Source organism: Myxine glutinosa, chromosome 10 (genome assembly GCF_964187855.1).
Source record: "Myxine glutinosa chromosome 10, kmMyxGlut1.1, whole genome shotgun sequence".
Classification (NCBI taxonomy): Eukaryota; Metazoa; Chordata; class Myxini; order Myxiniformes; family Myxinidae; genus Myxine; species Myxine glutinosa.
Window position 1 is genome coordinate 120,607,679 of NC_136270.1, and position 18,321 is coordinate 120,625,999.

The 18,321-nt window shown below is 45.9% G+C and overlaps 1 protein-coding gene across 3 annotated transcripts in view; it reads right to left on the reverse strand.

Annotated features, from left to right (window-relative positions):
* Window positions 1-995: 995 nt before the first annotated feature.
* LOC137433816 (protein PALS2) overlaps window positions 996-18,321 on the reverse strand; it is a 144,988-nt gene continuing 127,662 nt past the window's right edge. For 2 of the 3 annotated variants that reach the window (XM_068126194.2, XM_068126195.2), the window contains exons 6-12: window positions 12,642-12,773; window positions 11,930-12,038; window positions 9,573-9,641; window positions 7,943-8,104; window positions 7,524-7,726; window positions 5,245-5,373; window positions 996-1,758 (exon numbers count right to left, since the gene is read on the reverse strand). In XM_068126194.2, the coding sequence (XP_067982295.1) occupies window positions 1,582-1,758; window positions 5,245-5,373; window positions 7,524-7,726; window positions 7,943-8,104; window positions 9,573-9,641; window positions 11,930-12,038; window positions 12,642-12,773 (981 nt within the window). In that variant the 3' untranslated portion in view covers window positions 996-1,581. The remainder of the gene's footprint in view (window positions 1,759-5,244; window positions 5,374-7,523; window positions 7,727-7,942; window positions 8,105-9,572; window positions 9,642-11,929; window positions 12,039-12,641; window positions 12,774-18,321) is intronic. The other variant, XM_078786035.1, reaches the window with a different exon arrangement.

Consider the following 18,321-nt stretch of genomic DNA (forward strand, 5'->3'; position numbering starts at 1 on the left):
GAGTTAAGGAGCGTGACGTTTCACCAAACTTGTGAACGGATCCCATAGTGTCTCGTTCAAACTGTTTCAGTTTGGAAGTAAAGGATTCAAACTCGTGAAACGACACCGCACTATTTTCAATTCATACCTGGTGGCCAACAGCTACCTTAATAAATACAAAAACAAATTCGAGTTTTTGTAGGCCACCCCATTTCTCGTAAACGTACAGGATCAGCATCTCGCATGTACAAATGGCGCCGATTAACCCTTCGTACAACAAAGCTTATCAAACGAGTAAAACTACACTGCTGAAGACAGCTACGCTCAGACAAGTCTTCACACCACACATTTCACTCCACATAGGTATTTTAACGAGGAAATAACTCCTTTTCTATAAACACGTATGAAACATGTTCAAAACGGTTGCAGCCGAACGACTTCACCTGTACTGGTTTCAGTATCGGCATAGAAAGGTTTATAATCGGACGTGTTGCGCACAAAGGATGCACAATATTTACAGTTAGTGCGACGTTTTACCCCATTAAGAGCACCAGAGAGAGAGAGAGAGAGAGAGAGAGATATTGAAACGTGATGAAAGTTGAAGCACCTCGATGTTTCCGAACGCCGCGGTTGTAAACTCTGGAAAAATCCCTCACAGCCGTACAAGACAAGTGTACAAGTGAGCACATTAGTCACACATGAAGCGCCTCCTCATACAGAGGTGTTGGCAAAACGCGTTACCCGCAGGCAGGTGAAATGGTTATCGTGAGCAGGAAGAGGAGACAAAGGAGACAAAAGAGCATAGCGGTTGGGAATCCTGTTACCATTAGGTCACCAAAAAGGAAGAAACAAATAAAGGGAAAACAACAACCCGGACAAACGACAACCCAAAATTGTTCTCCAAAAGCAACCTTTGTGGGACGCATCTCATTTTGATAATATCATCGATAGCCAGACCTCAGGTGTATCCGCCCCTGCGAAGTGTCTTGGCAACAACAAGAATGACAAAGCTCTGCTCCGTTTGGTTTCGTTTTAAACTTCCACTGGAGGCACATCACATTGATACAACAACAGGATTTCCTTGGAATAAGTCAATAGATTACTAAAATAGGATAAAACAAAATTTAAAAAAAATTAGAGCACTAAAGAAAAATAATAATAAGTTACCATAAAGGCCAAACAAACAACTTAGAAAGGACTGAAAGAGCTCAGCCAAAGGCTTTTGCCTCAAGTCTTCTGTCCTGTTCAGGAAAGGAAGGCTCAGGCTGAGCCACAGTCCTGACGAAAAGGGATTACAGGTGAATGAACATCCCAACCTCTCACGATGCAGTTACCTATTGAATCACTTGCAAGGAAGATGATCACTGACAACATTGAATGATCCTTATTAGTTATTGCTACAATCTTTCCCACAAAGAATGGTACACACGTCAATACAAGCAGCAGTTTCTCAAACAGGCGTGCAACACTTGCCACCTGTAAAGTCTCCAGACCGGATGTCTGCGCTGAAAACGAGCGCACAATGCAACTCCCCATTAGAGGTTGAGAGTTCTTCTTCAGGTGAGGTCAATTCACCTGGAAGCAACCCCTGCACAAGAATGTTCAGTAAACCCATCCAACGGGCACCCACTGTGGTTCCGTGTGCAGTTTCTCCATGGCTTGCTGTAGCTTCAAGAAGGCTCCGTCCAGGTTCTCGTTAACGATTATCAAGTCAAAATAGTGACTGTAGGCACGCTGGATGCGCACGCTCTCCTCCACAGTCTTCTTTAGGTCCATGTCCTGCCAAAGAACACACACCTTGTTACTTTTTACAACGACACCAGGCACCCAGAGCAGAAACGCCATTCCTAACCCGTCGAGACCAACAGCCTGGTGCCTGCCTGCAACGAAGAGCCTGTGCTAAGGGACCATCTCAGTTGTGATTAAACAAGACCAAAAGTCGAACAGCGTCGTACTTGTATTACCAATGGCGATCTCTTCAAAAGAAACTTGGTAAATGAACACACACCCAATGTTCTTGAGACCAGACCATAGATCGACTGTAATCTATCTACCCCAAAGAGGAATGACCCTTTCTGCAGCTCCCGTAGTGAGCGGGTGTAGGCCTACTTGTAAATTCAAATGTCGGTCAGTGGAGCAGCCATCGTAATGACATCATAGACGTAATGCCGTAACGGACACAAAACTGCCGCTACTATAATATGTAGAATATGATACAGTCAAGTGAAAAAGTAAGTATACCCCATGGCCCATGTAAAATATTTTATCAACCATAAATTCATATTAGCTTTTCAAACAGCTGCTAATGCTGTTTATAACAATAAACAAAGAAATTTGGAGAAATCTCGACATCCGTGAGGTAGGTTTTAATTACAGAAGTTAGCAAAGATCTACTGTAATCAATATACCCCACAAGGTTCGGAGATGTGCTCATTTACCAAGCAGCTAGTGCTTGCCAAGCCAGCCGTTCCTTAACGGTTTTGAATGGAGTGTTTGCTCGAATGCTTCAACCCAATGGCGATCTCTTCAAAAGAAACTTGGTAAATGAACACACACCCAATGTTCTTGAGACCAGACCATAGATCGACTGTAATCTATCTACCCCAAAGAGGAATGACCCTTTCTGCAGCTCCCGTAGTGAGCGGGTGTAGGCCTACTTGTAAATTAAAATGTCGGTCAGTGGAGCAGCCATCGTAATGACATCATAGACGTAATGCCGTAACGGACACAAAACTGCCGCTACTATAATATGTAGAATATGATACAGTCAAGTGAAAAAGTAAGTACACCCCATGGCCCATGTAAAGTTTGGACTTTTTCAACATATTTCAACATACAGATATTTGATCCTCATTTCAACAATATTGACAGATAAAGGTGATATAATATAACAAATATCATGAAACATTCACATTTTGTAGTCCATTGTATAATTTAAATAAACATAAATGCAAATTTCGCATGTGGAAAAAGTAAGTACACCCTTAGCTCTAATAGGTGGTATTGCCCCCTTTGGCAGAAACAACCTCAAGTAGGCGTTTCTTATAACTGCCTACCAGTCTCTGACATCGACTGGGAGAAATTTTAGCCCACTCCTCCATGCAGAATTGTTTCAGCTGTGCGATGTTTGAGGGGTTTCTTGCATGCACAGCTCGTTTCAAATCCCCCCACAACATCTCGATTGGATTTAGATCCGGGCTTTGACTTGGCCATTCCAGAACCCTCCATTTCTTTCTTTTCAGCCATTCCTTGGTGGATTTACTGGTATGTTTAGGGTCATTGTCATGTTACAAGGTCCAACTTCGGTTGAGCTTCAACTTTCCGACAGATGGCCTCACATTATCCTCAAGCACCCTCTGGTACAATGAAGAATTCATAGTGGATTATATGATGGTGAGCTGCCCAGGCGCTGATGCAGCAAAGCTGCCCCAACGATAATATTTCCACCACCATGCTTGACAGTTGGTATCAGGTTCTTGTGGTCAAATGCTGTCTTTGGTTTTCACCAAACATGTCTTCTGGTACTGTGGCCAAATAGCTCTACCTTTGACTCATCTGTCCAGAGCACATTGTTCCAGAAGTTCTGGTGTTTGCCTAGGTGTTCATTGGCAAACTTTAGTCTTGCCCTGATGTTCTTTCTGGACAGCAAAGGTTACCTCCTGGCACACCTCCCATGTAGATCAAATTTGTGCAGCCTCTTTCGAATGGTAGACTCGTGCACTTTGACATCAACAGTGGCAAGAGCTACCTGTAGGTCCCGTGATGACATTCTGGGGTTCTTAGAGACTTCTTTCAGCATCTTGCAGTATGCTCTCGGGCTGAACTTGCTGGGGCGCCGGGCGGCCTGGCCTGAACAAGTTTGCAGTTGTTTGGAATCTTCTCCACTTGTAGATGATCCTCCGGACAGTCGAATGATTGATTTCAAATTGTTTGGAGATCTTTTTAAATCCCTTCCCAGACTCGTAGGGATATATAACCTTCTTTCTGAAGGCCTCAGAGAGCTATTTTGATCTCGGCATGGTGACGCCGCACACTTCAACAGCAAAGAGCAAACCAAACTAAATGTCTGAGGTTTAAATAAGACAGGTTCCTCCAAGATCCTCTCTAACAATGTTCTAATCATTTGCACCTGAGCTGGTGCACCTGATTCTAATTTTAGGTATTTGAAGTAGTGATAAATGTGAGGGGTGTACTTACTTTTTCCACATGCAAAATTTGCATTTATGTTTGTTTAAATTATACAATGGACTACAAAATGTAAATGTTTCATGATATTTGTTATATTATATCACCTTTATCTATCAATATTGTTGAAATGAAGATCAAATAGCTGTATGTTGAAATATGTTGAAAAAGTCAAAACTTTACATGGGGTGTACTTACTTTTTCACGTGACTGCATATTTTAACTTCCAGTAAGTTTGCAGTCACTACGAAGGGATTAGTGTTATGATTCGATTTACTGTAATATTAACGTTATGTTATCATTATTTCGAAAATGATATTACTATCAAAAAACCGAGGCGAATTCCTTACTTCCTCGGTTATTAATATTCGTGCCGAACAACGCTCATCAGTGATCAATGATCATGAACCATACACAGCTTCAATCCATTAACCTTCAATTCACGACATTGGGATTAAAGTATTATGGTTATATTTACTATATTATTATTATTACTATTACGAAAACGATACTACTGAAACGATACACTGCTGTATAAAGAAACCTTGGCTTAATTTGTCTGAAGCGGTCCGAGGATAAGTCATAACGCCTAAGGCCTATACGTAGTGTATTGTTGGAAGAGACGTCATGCCGATGCTTTCGATATTTGATGGTCATTTTAACAATCGGTTTGTTTGTGTTTCACGCAGAATGAAAAACGTAAAGGTGGAGCATGGCGATTGTGATATATGACAGGTTCGACGATATGTTCTGCCTGAACAGCATATAAATCAAAATGGCGGTGCGTGGAGAGTGAGCCGCTGTATCGCCGTGATGACATCAGACGTAATCACATCACCCTGTCATGTGACCAGATTCTTAGCTCTGATTGGTATACGTTTGAGGGGACATACATACATACATGCATACATACATACATACATACATACAGACAGACAAACACTGTTCTAGACGGTTCTGCCCGATGGGCTACGACGTAAAAAAAAACAAAAAAAAACTTAAATTTCTTGGCCTTTGTGGATTTTCCACGAGAAGAAGAATTTTGTTGCCGCTTCGGAAACATTATTTTGTAACACTCACCGTTAACTGCTTGGTTGTTGCCCCCGCGCTAAGTGCTGCCTTGTGCATCGCACGGAGAATCTCGATGGAAGGTGCTTTGATAAATACAACGTAAGGCATAAACTCTGCCGTGCGCAACAGCTTCAGTGCCTGAAGAGGGAGCACAAGGAGTGGTTAGGACTGAACGATAGAGGACAAACATATATATGATTGCATCCTCGCTCTGCTACTTAGCAACAACAAAATAGAATGTCTCAATCGACCGAAAAGACAGGTATGCTACCACCTGCTTGAGAGTCTTAATCCACCACGCTGGTCTAAGTCCTCGTTGACTCTGCTCCGTTCCATTTTTAACTACGACAGTTGGAAGTTGCAAGTACAAAGTCGTGTTATGGTTGTTACAAGATGGTAAATTCCCCTAAATGTACCAATGTGAAAGCGGTTACACCACGGGCATCGTCTTCCAACAGTAACTACAATAACAAATCCAGCATGCAGGACATGCGCAGTGGGCTCTTCTTCCACTTCTCAAATCCAGCCTGCTCTACTTTAAGGGCATTTATTACCTCCACCATTGAAGGTGGACGCAGGTTATGTTTTCACGCATGTTTGTCTGTCGGACTGTTTGTAAGCAGGATATTTCAAAAACTTGTGGACGAATTATGACAATACTTGGTGGACAGGTTAGGTAGCCGACAAGGCCAAATTGATAAGATATTGCAGAAGATCCTCCAGATACGAGAATTTAAGATTTAAAAAAGCGATTCTTCACCAATAGGGCCAAAAACGATATACAGCATGATGTCTCAAAATGTTATGGACGGATAGGGATGAAACTTTGTGGATGAGTTGGGTGTGTGACAATAACAAGCCAAATGGAATTTGTTCTCTGGCCGGATCCAGATCCGACCTATCAGTGGGATACAAAATGTAAATTGTTCAGTCTGGCTGAACTCTCTACCGAGTGACGTTCTAGTACCAAAGGTGGATTGAGGTTATGCTTTCACCCTGTCTATCTGTTTGTCCATCTACCTGTTTGTCCGTTTGTCTGTCTGTCCGTTTGTGAACAAAATATCTCAAAAGGTTGTGGACGGATTCGGACGAAATTTGGCAGAGATGTAGCGTATGTGACAAGGACGAAATGATTAGATTTTGGTGAAGATCCGGATTCTGATCCGGCTACTAGAAGTTTTGAAGTGATTCTTCACCATTAGGGTATAGGGCTAAAAACGATACATAGCAGGATATCTCAAAAAGTTGTGGACGGATTTGGACGAAACTTGGTGGCCCGGTTGGTTGTCTGACAAGGACGATTCGATTTTGGTGAAGATGTGAATATGGATTTGGATATAAGGTTTATTTAATTTTTTTAAGTGATTCTTCACCATTGGGATATAGGGCCAAAAACGATACATAGCAGGATATCTGAAAAAGTTATGGATGGAGTTGGACGAAATTTGGTGGACAGGTTGTGTGTGTGGCAAGGAAAAATCGATTCAATTTTGGTGAAGATCCGGATCCGGATCCGGTTCGTATAATTTTTTAAGTGATTCTTCACCATTGAGTGATATGGCCAACCAGGTGGAGGTATGCTCTCTACTGAGTGCTGTTCTAGTATTCTGACTGTTTTAGGAGATGTGCGTATGCGAGAGATATACACGTAGGGGTACATGCTTTATACTTGATTTCCCTCATAACCAATATTTTCCCCTCCATCCTGACACATTTATTAAACACATACACCACACATTGTCAGAACATTGTCATGGGGACCGCAAGGCTAACCCCCGCTCTTGCAGGGAAAATGGCCTTAAAATGCCTGTTGTTGTTGTTGTTGTATACACCACACATGAAAACAGCCAAGTCCTCTCAGCTTGAACTTGTCTTGGTGGGAAACGCGAGGAGCGGGGCGCTCAGTCATTCGATCGACACATCAAAATCATTCGAGTTACACAACACAATGACCACTGACAGTCTAAGGACGCAGTCTGCCGATCGGAGTGAAAAACCCTGTATCATTGGAATTGGAGAACGTGTGTGGTTTGAGTGAAAAATCTAATTAAATGACATGACGCAAGTGAGAACATTCAGATCAATAAAAAACAAGACCGCAACACACGAAGCAGAATGGTAAACTAGTCTTGTTCCTGAGGGCGAGCACCAATCCGACCGTTTATAGTTGGGTTGGGATTCAAACTCTGCCCAGACACCTCATAGGTAAGCTTGCTACCTCTGCACCATCCGATGAGCCATCCAGACCATCAGCACACAAAGTTCACAGACGAAGTATTAACTCATACCTGGGGGTTCACATCCAAGATACATGTCTTTCCAGTGGCGATAACGCTGTGAATCGACTCGATCTTGGTGCCATAAAGGTTCCCCTCGTATTCCCCACTCTCCAGGTAACCACCAGCCTTGATATCGGCCTCCATCTCGGCACGAGAAACAAAGTGGTAACCCTGACCATCATGCTCATCCTCGCGCATACGTCGGGACGTGTCTGTAGCAAAAGGACAGACGTATTGAGAAGATGAAAATGGACACCATGACCAACCAAAAATAAGCACCAAATAGCTCACAAAACAAGCCATCACAATGGTGACTAATTCTACATCAATTCAAGATAAATGTTTCGGACTCGGGTGAGAGTCCGTAAAACTAGAAACGACGACAGTCCGCTCTAGATGCTGTTAACCAAAAGCACTTTGCCACTTACATGGCACAGTCATGCCGTAACGGTCCGGGTTGGGTAAGATCAGGCGGTTCTTGAGACTACGCCGCCCCACACCTTGCGCCCCGATCAAGACCAGGGTTTTCCTCTGGAAGGGAGGCATCTTGGCAACTTCCTCGTAGATGAGGATTTCGTGCCGATCAAACTCTGTGCACAGCAAATGGAATTGCACGAGAACCGAACAAGTCTAAACACAAGAGGGCACCGTAACATCAAAGCACAACACTCGCTCTCCAGAACATCTCTGCCTTGCGGTGCTTGCCCATAGGCAGGTTTGGTGCCGCCAAAGCAGCTCCACATAGCTAGGATTACATTGAGTGGCTGGCCTTTGCCTTCCCAATTGGCAGTCAGGGAAGGAATTTGCAATTTGTTCAGGGTGCTAGTGATAACTCGCCTACTTTTGGTGAAAGAAGACACATCGGGATCATGCTAGCAGACAGGACACCTGGCTCAACGTCCATCCGAAGGTTGGTGCCTTATGTGATGTGACACCCTGCCTGTGAAGCACCAATCCAACACTTTATACTCGGGTCTGTCTTTGAACGATGGCCAGACAGCTCGAAGGTAAGTGTGCGACCTCTGCACTATGCTGTCAAACATCCAGATCAAAAAAATAATGCAATTGCTGTTTAATTTTCAAGTCCATAGGATGAAAAATGACGATTTTTCAAATTTGATCTCAAGATGACCTTTGACCTCAAAATCAATAGGATTCTCAGTTGTGACTACCTCTACAACTTGAAGTTTCATGACGATCGGTTTATAATTGTGACATGTAGGTGATTGACAGACAAACAAACAAGAAGACGTCGTGCAGAGGACGATACTTACAAAATCCACCCCACCCCCCCCCCCCCCTCAAAAAAAAGGTTGCCATTAATCCATCAAATTGTCCATTTCATCAAGACTAAAATTGACGGTCTTGATCAAAGCTCGGGTCAATAGGATGAAAAGTGATGCTTTTTTTAGATTAAAATTGATGATTTTAGAAGTTTGGCCTAGAGTTGACCTTTGACCTTTTGACCTCAAATTGTTGGCTTCCCAATGCGGTGAAGCGCTATGTAATTGCTGCTTAATTTTCAAGTTAATAAGATGAAAATTGATGATTTTGGAAGTTTGACCTTGAGTTGACCTTTGACCTTTTGACCTCAAAAAGTTGGTTTCCCAATTTAGTGACAATATACAAATGCTGTTCAATTTTCAAGTCGATTGGATTTAAAATTGCGATTTTAGAAATATGACCTCCAGATGACCCTTGACCTCAAAATCAATAGGCTTCTCAATTGTGACGACTTCTACAACTTGGTGAAGTTTCTTGAAGATCGGTTGAAAATTATGACCTGTAGGCGACTGACATGCAGACAGACAAACAAACAGACAGAATAACAAACTCAACCGACCAATATACTTGAAGAATCTTCAATTCTGCAAGTAACAAGCAGGTCATTAAAGAAAAAGCATGCACAAAAGTAAAAAACCACATGGATTTTAAGTTTACTGATATTTTGTAAAGATAATTCCTTTTTACATCCACATTAATGTAAACCACAAGACTCACTCCCCCAACCCTCTTACCCCGACCCCTCCCCCCTCCCACCACCCTGTCAATACGAACCTGCATTCTTTGTTGACAAGTACATCATCTTCTTCTTCTTCCGTTGCCCTACAAGGCCACAAAATCCTCCTATAAGAGGGAGCACACAGGTATTAGCTCACGTTTGTGAGACAGGATACCTGGAAGAAGCAAAATACCGATTGCGCTGACATTTGGTTTGAAAGTTCTCCTTTGCGATTATATTGTTGGAAAAACCTTTGCGACCTTTCCATCGCTTGGGATCCACATTGTTGTTGATGTGTAACGAAAGCTACCAAAAAATATTTTATTTTCAGTGTCCAATCAGGTTTCTCTAATTTATCAAAGTACCTGCTCGTTCTACGAAGCCATTTATTAACAAAACAAACATTCTTTCCACTATTCTGTTTTTAATCATTAAGTATCAACTGTGGTGCAAAGATGTGTCAGCAGGAATTTAGGAAAAAATAAGTAGTAAATGAATTCAAAGAGTTTAAAGGGCAATCTCGTTATTACATATGTGAATTATATTTTACAAAAGTAACATTTTGTGGTGGGAATGTAATTGAAACGTTACAACTCAACATCAAAGTGGCCAAGTGCAAATATGCAAGCTTTGAGAGTTGAAAATAAAGTTTTAAATTACTGAAGTTGAGAAAACATAATGCTTCACTCTCAAGTGATTACGGTCCTTCTGGCGAGGAGAGTGGACCCGGCAAGTTTGTCTGCACATGACTACACTCACACACATGATATTAAAACGTTCTCTCCCGTTAACTAGGTCGAGCTAGTGAGTACACCACCTGATACAGAACCGGATTGCACTACCTTACAATCATGAACCAATCACAGCCTGCGCCGTCACCTACACCCCACTTGGACACGGCATGCGTCACTCGCATGGCACATGGCCCGTGCCACTCACGTCCTGTGCCATTCGCGTCCTGCTCAGCACAAGGCTTGCGTGACTCGCATGGCACATGGCCCATGCCACTCACAGCCAACGCCACCCACGTCCCTCTCGGCACACGGCCCGCGCCACCCGTGTCCCGCTCGGCAAATGGCCCGCGCCACCAATGTCGCTCTCGACACACGGCCCGCGCCACCTGCGTCTCTCTTCGCACATACTCACAATTACAAAATACCTTTTTTTAAACCACAACCACTGGTAACATCATCCAAATTTGGAATTGCTATTCCCATACCCCGCGTCGCGCTCGGCGAACAGCCCGCGCCACCTGAGTTCCGCTCGGCAAACGGCCCGCGCCACCCACGTCCCACTCGGCACACAGCCCGTGCCACCCGCGTTCCGCTCGGCAAACGGCCCGCGCCACCCGCGTTCCGCTCGGCACACAGCCGCGCTACCCACGTCCCGCTCGGCAAATGGCCCGTGTCACCCGCTAAACGGCCCGCGCCACCCGCTAAACAGCCCACGCCACCCACGTCGCTCTTGGCACACGGCCCGCGCCACCCACATCCCGCTCTGCACACGGCCGGCGCCACCCACGTCCCGCTCTGCACACGGCCCGCGCCACCCGCGTCCCGCTCTGCACACGGCCCGCGCCACCCGCGTCCCGCTCTGCACACGGCCCGCGCCACCCGCGTCCCGCTCTGCACACGGCCCGCGCCACCCGCGTCCCGCTCTGCACACGGCCCGCGCCACCCGCGTCCCGCTCTGCACACGGCCCGCGCCACCCGCGTCCCGCTCGGCAAATGGCCCGCGCCACCCGCGTCCCGCTCGACACACGCCACGCGCGTCCCGCTCGACACACGCCACGCGCGTCCCGCTCGACACACGCCACGCGCGTCCCGCTCGACACACGCCACGCGCGTCCCGCTCGACACACGCCACGCGCGTCCCGCTCGACACACGCCACGCGCGTCCCGCTCGACACACGCCACGCGCGTCCCGCTCGACACACGCCACGCGCGTCCCGCTCGACACACGCCACGCGCGTCCCGCTCGACACACGCCACGCGCGTCCCGCTCGACACACGCCACGCGCGTCCCGCTCGACACACGCCACGCGCGTCCCGCTCGACTCACGCCACGCGCGTCCCGCTCGACACACGCCACGCGCGTCCCGCTCGACACACGCCACGCGCGTCCCGCTCGACACACGCCACGCGCGTCCCGCTCGACACACGCCACGCGCGTCCCGCTCGACACACGCCACGCGCGTCCCGCTCGACACACGGCCTGCACCACCCGCGTCCCGCTCGGCACACTGCACACTACCCGTGTCCCGCTCGGCCAATGGACCGCGCCACCTGCGTCCCGCTCGGCACACTGCTAGTGCCACCCACTTCCCGCTTGGCATGGCTCACGCACTCCCCCCATATTGCTCGTGGAAGAGCAACCTCTCGAACTTCATATTGATTTACAGACAAACTCTCACCCATGGTAGCACCATAATCCCATTCAGGCCGTGTGTAGGCCTTGCGCTTTTCCTCTAGTGTCTGGCTGGGCACTAGTCCCGTGGTGCTCCGTTCATACACTTTGCAAGCCTGTAGAAAGCACACACGCATACACATACTCACAATCACAAAATACGTTTTTTAACCACAACCACTGGTAACATCATCCAAATTTGGAATTGCTATTCCCATACCCTTCTGGGGGAGCATAAGCATGCTCAAGACAAGAAGTGAAGTTTTTTCACAACAGCAAGTTTCCCCATGTATGAACTCCGACTAGAGGAGCCAATAACCCGAGCTGAAATTTGCACAATGGTCTGGGTAAAAGCACACAATGGCTTTTTCTTTTCACAAGGTAGCATGAGATATTCTATTTCACAAGCGAATGCTCCAAGTAGCTGGAACAGCTATCTTAATGTCCCCTATGAAGGACAGTGTACTCGCTGATGCAACACTCTGCCTGCAATTCACCAGGATCACAGTTTACAGGTGGGCCAAGAACTCAAATCCATATGAAGGAGATGAAAGGTGAGTCAGCTACATTTGAGATATCATGCCAGTCATATTAATCAGGAAGGATCCCCAGATACTTTGGGCTGGGCAATGGAGCCGTAATTTAAAGGTTGATTATGATAAATAAATAAAAACCATTGTAGGCTATTGTAATCCACAGTTTGCTTTACAATCTCTCACCTGCCACCAGCTTGGGTCCTCTTGTGAGACTATCTGCAAAGTGTCCCCTTGTTTGAAACTCAACCCAGCCTCCTTGCAGGGGATCAGGTGGTCAGTGCTTGGGTCATAGTCGAAGTGACATTTGACAAAGAGCTGCAGACACATGGAACAAAGAGCTGTGGAAACACGGAATTCGTTGAAGGCAACTCAGTTTTCATGTTCTATGCATCATCAGACACAGCATACACTTGGAATGATCAGTGTCGTGGAAGAAACCCATGAAAGTGCAGAGGTTCAGAGGATGTGCGCAATAACACTGGAGCCTGAGGATTCCACCAGGACCTGTAGGTTTTTTTTGCAAACATAGTCGAGGCTTGTGGAAGAGCTAGTACTAGTACACTGAACAGATCAGGACACAGCGGGACAAAAGGAAGAGTAGCGAGACAGGGGAAACACCAAAAGCAGAGTTGAAGGCCAAGATAGAAGAAGATTTGGACAAACGATGGTTGTGGAGAGGAGTGAGGGTCAGGAGGGGATTATGGGATGGAGAAGATGAATACAGAATGAAACTCTCAGGAGGGAAAACTGCAAATTTGAGGGAGGAGTGATTTGTGCAGGGGTGGGGGGGGGGGGGGGGGGGTATTACAGATGTCAGAAAAGATAGTGGTTTTTCATTGGGAATGATTTGAGATTGTGGTGAACAACTGTCTTGAAGACCTGGAGTGACAATGACATTGAAGAGGATGTGGAAGTTGATTCCACAGGCAGGAAAAAAGAGGAACGAATAAGTGTAGGTGAGCAGTGATCCTGGATTTAGGTACTTTCGCAAGAAGGGGGTTGATGGTGGATGGTGGATCGTGTGTGCCCTGCAGAAACCTTGGGGTGACAAATGACGGTAAGAGCAGAGGGTGGAAGACCAGAAAGGAGGGAGGGTACAAGACCAAAGACCATCTACCTGTCTGCAATGGTGAATTGATAGTCCCATAGACTCAGCTTCATCACGGGATATTCGAATAATCCTGAAGGACTTAGTTTCTATGGCGTCAAGCTGAGCAATGTGTGAGGTAGGGGAGCCAGCCCAGAGGGGAGAGCTGTACTCCATCAAGCCGAGAATGAAAGCCTGGTAGGTGGATAGGAGCTCAGGTGTGCCAAGGAAAGACTTTGCATGATGGAGGATGTCAAGTCGGTCCTGAAGAGAGTGATGCTTGCAGTCCCTGCCAATCGGCTTGATTGAAGTGCCAGAATCGCCGGCATTGGGACAGCTCCCTGAGAACAGCCAGAGAGACGTTGACTTTCACAAGCATATGATCAGATGAACTAATTAGAGCAGAGGAAGTGCAGGAGTCATTGGTGGAAAAGTTAATCACCAACTCAAGTATGGATGATTTCCCATTTGGAAAAGTCCTGGTGGGAAAGTTCACAGGTTGAATCAGAAGGATTTAACAGATTCATGGAGTCATAGAAGTCCGTTGTCAAAGTGCCATGGCTGGTGTGAGAGAGACCAACACCCAGCCAAGTTGCATGGTGACAGTTGAAATCACCACATACGAGGAAGAGAGAGTTGGAATGAGTGGTCAAAGGTTTATCCATTTTGTCTGAGAGAGCAAGAGAAAGAGAAAGAGAAAAAGAAAGATGTAGATAGTCATCCACTGTTATGAAAATGCTACAACACACAGACAAACAAGAGGAGGGATTGGAGTCAGTCACAGCCAGATGTACCCCTGGGGAATGGGAGGTGTAAGGTCAGTTCAAGAAAAGTGAGAAATTGAGTTGTTGATGTAAAGAGCAACTATGCCACCAGGGCTTAGTTCAAGCCTATCGAATCGTAGGAGACAATAACCAGGGAGAGACACTAAGGGGTCAGGGGCATCCTGTGGGAGGATGAAGGATTCTGTTAAACAGATGATGTCCGGTTTTTGGCAGCGGCATGCACTGAGAGGTTTGTCAGGTTAGAGCAAAGACTCGGGATGTTTGAGGTCCACAGAATTAGAGATAGGGCAGAGGGGAGGATGTGTTGGGAGGGTGCAGGATGGGAGGAGAGGAGGCTTAAGTGTGTGGGGTGCAGGGGAAGGCTTGAGAGGGTGGAGTGAGAGGGAATCATTTAGGTGGTGTGTTTAGTTTAATTCTCCCCATGCTTGTAACAAAGAAAAAAAAAATGGGGGAGGAGGACGATATTGTAATCGGCTCCATCTGTCTGTACGTCCTTCATGCTATCTCTGAACTGTTGTGCAGAAATTTAACAAAATTGATGGTTATGATCGATTCATGACAAGAAGGTACGAGAGCAGCATCACTTTTGGCCCGCCTCTTGGGCACGTGTCCCTAACCTCACTCTCTCGTCTTGTGTCCCTAACCCCTCTATATCTATACCCACCCTTCATAGTTGCACCCAACTGCTCCTGGATTCTGTGTATTTTGCACCTGAGGATGTGGAAAAGTTTCTTGCAACCCTAGACTCTGACAATGCAACTAGATCGGACAACAACAGCTCATGTGCCCTAAAAACCTTCACTGCTGCTCTTGCACTTCCTCTCTCTGCCCTTTTCACCCTGTCATTTACCACAGGTCATTTTCCATCTGCTTGGAAATCAGCCAACATCACAGTATTACATAAAAGGCACAAAAACGTATCCCCTTAACTTCAGACCAATTAGCTTGACGTTCCGCAACCTATGGGTCACGACCCAATGTTTGGGTTGCGAAGGATTTTCAATGGGTCGCACGATCGTTTCAGAAATCGCGGGAAAAAAAACAAACTTTATCGACGATTTACTTCTCCCGACTGAACAGAACAGAGATCAAACGAACGCCGACACAAACTTTATAGTGTGGACCCTTCTACCACACTGTACCTATGTACCGCGATTGCATCCGGTCAGTCAGATCATACATTTAGTTTCCGACACGCGAATGTCCATTGCTTTTCATTTGAAAGATTGAGCTATGGGTTCACCTTGAATATATCGATAAGCACAATGTCCATCGACCACAGTGTGTGATATGCCTTGACGTGTTGGCCAACGAGTCCCTCAGGCCACAAAAGCTGAAACGGCACCTCGAGAAGAAACATGGAGATCATGTCAACAAGTCGCGGGAGTTTTTTCTCCGGAAAGAACGCGAGATGAACAGCAGCAAGTCAGTAATGAGTTCGGCTGTTTTTCCGTCGAAGGGACTGACCAAAGCCAACTACCTGGTGGCGGAGAAGATAGCCAAAGAAAAGAAACTGTACACTATTGCGGGTAAGTTTTTTGGTTTTTTTCGTAAAAGTATTTCACTGCATCGGCGGTTTGTAGGTTCATAAAGTAATACATGGCGCTGTAAGTATAGTTAAATTTAGTTTTTCATTTCGTCTTTAGAATATTGATGTGTCGGGTTCTTGCTTACTATTACTCGTGCCATGTATACGTTGGTAAATCACAACTTCGTAAGTTTTATTGTTTGTTGCAATACAGCCATTCTTAAACTTTGCCTCTTTTTTAAAAGTACGTACGGCAATCACATCGTACATATTGAATTTTTATAATGCCTTGGACTTGGAACAAAATCAAGATTAATCATAAAGTGAAAGAAATGTTCATTTGTTATTTTATTTATCTTGTATTGCAGAGCAGCTCATCCTGCCATGCGCCAAGGCGATGTGCAGAGAAGTGTTTGGAGAGACTGCGGCTTCCAAGATAAGCACCATTCCGCTTTCTGCCGACACGATTCGCCGACGGATAATAGACATGGGCGAAGACATCGAGCACCAGCTGTACGCAAACCTAGAGGCCAACAAGTTTGTCATCCAGTTGGATGAGTCAATGGACATCGCACAGAAGGCGTTGATCCTCATCTTCTTTCGTTATTGGCATGGCGATGATTTTATGGAGGATCTTCTGGCATGTGACGAGCTACAGACCAAGACCACGGCCGCAGAAATATTCACAGTCAACAAACACATCGCATTGCATAGCCTCAGGTGGGAAGACTGTGTTGGCGTTTGTACCGATGGTGCGGCATCGATGACAGGTCGGCACAGTGGTGTCATTAAGCTCATCCAAGATGTGGCACCAGAGGCAAGCTGGACCCACTGCTTCCTCCACCGCGAGGCATTAGCGGTGAAAGAGATGTCACCTGAACTTGCCGAAGTAATGGACATTGCAGTGAAAACAATCACCCATCTCAGGAAGAGCGCCCTAAATTCGAGGTTGTTTGCAGAGCTGTGTAAGGAGCAAGATGCAGAACACACCACGGTGCTGTATTTTGCAGCTGTTCGCTGGCTCCCCAGAGGAAATGCTTTGGCAAGATTGTATGAACTTTGTGACCAGGTCCTCACATTCTTGGAGGTGGCTCAGTCAGACCTGGCAGTCTACCACAAAAACAACAAATTCATCGCAACATTGGCATACATGGCCGACATCTTCAACTTGTTGAACAATCTGAACATATCGTTCCAGGGCAAAACGAACAAGCAGGCGAAATCCGTGTTCGTAATGTATGACACGATAGCGGCGTTCAAGTCAAAGCTGATCTATGGAAGAGAAGAGTGCAGACCAATGATGAATTTGACATGTTCGAAAACCTGGATGATCTGCTCAGCAAGAGTGTTGAGGAACGTGTGGCCATTAAGGATGTCATCATCGAACATCTGGTGAACCTGTGCAAACGATTTGACGAATACTTTCCTGTTGATCCACGCGTGGAGAAGAAGTGGATCTGAGACCCTTATTCAGTCGACGTTCGGCAGTGCTGCAACTTGTCCAACAGATTGAAAGAGGACTTGATCGACATCGTGTCCGACGGTACACTAGAGACACTGTTCAGGAAGGACACTTTAGTAAAGTTTTGGCTGACAGTGTCTCATGAGTACCCAGAGATTGCACATCTCGCGTTAAAGTTCCTGATGCCATTCACGACGACGTGGATGTGTGAGGCAGGTTTCTCAACGGTGACATATCTGAAGTCCAAGTATCGAAACAAACTGGAGACAGTGGCCCTGTGCGCCAACCTGAGAATCGCATTGTCGCCGCTTCAAAGCCGAATCGATGATCTCGTAGCCAATATGCAAAGTCAACCATCGCACTGATGTGGATAATCCACATCTACAATGTTGCTAACGGAACATTTGAATTAGGCTTGTAAGTTTCACTTTCGGGTTTAATCAGTGAAAGCTGTTTATTTAATGTTGTTCATGATAACGGAACATTGAACCTGGATATAAGTTCAGATACATATTGGGTTTTTTCAGTCAAAGTTATTCTTGTTTTGTTTATCAGGTTTTTCTTGGTTTTTTTTGTATACAAGATCGAGGCTCGTGAAAGAGCTAACATTAATCACACAAAAAGACAAACCGACACACAAAACACAAAAAACAAGGGGAGCGGCAGACAAGATGGGGAGAGAGGGGGAAGGACACAAAAGAGAGGGGGAAGAGGGGGAAGGACACAAACACAACATTTGAGAGCAGGGACATCGGGAGGACTTGGGGGGAGGTGGGAGAGGAATAAAACATATGAACACTGCAAGGACTCTGGGGTGAATTACCGGGGGTAGAAAAGATCAAGGTTTTCGATGGGGGAAGATAAGAGATGGTGGTGAACAGCTGTTTTAAAGACCTGGAGGGAGGAGTGGGATTGAAGGGAGTGGGGGAGTTTGTTCCAGAGGCGGGAGAAAAGGGGAATGAAAGAGTGAAGGTGAGCAGAGAGCCTAGACTTTGGCAGTT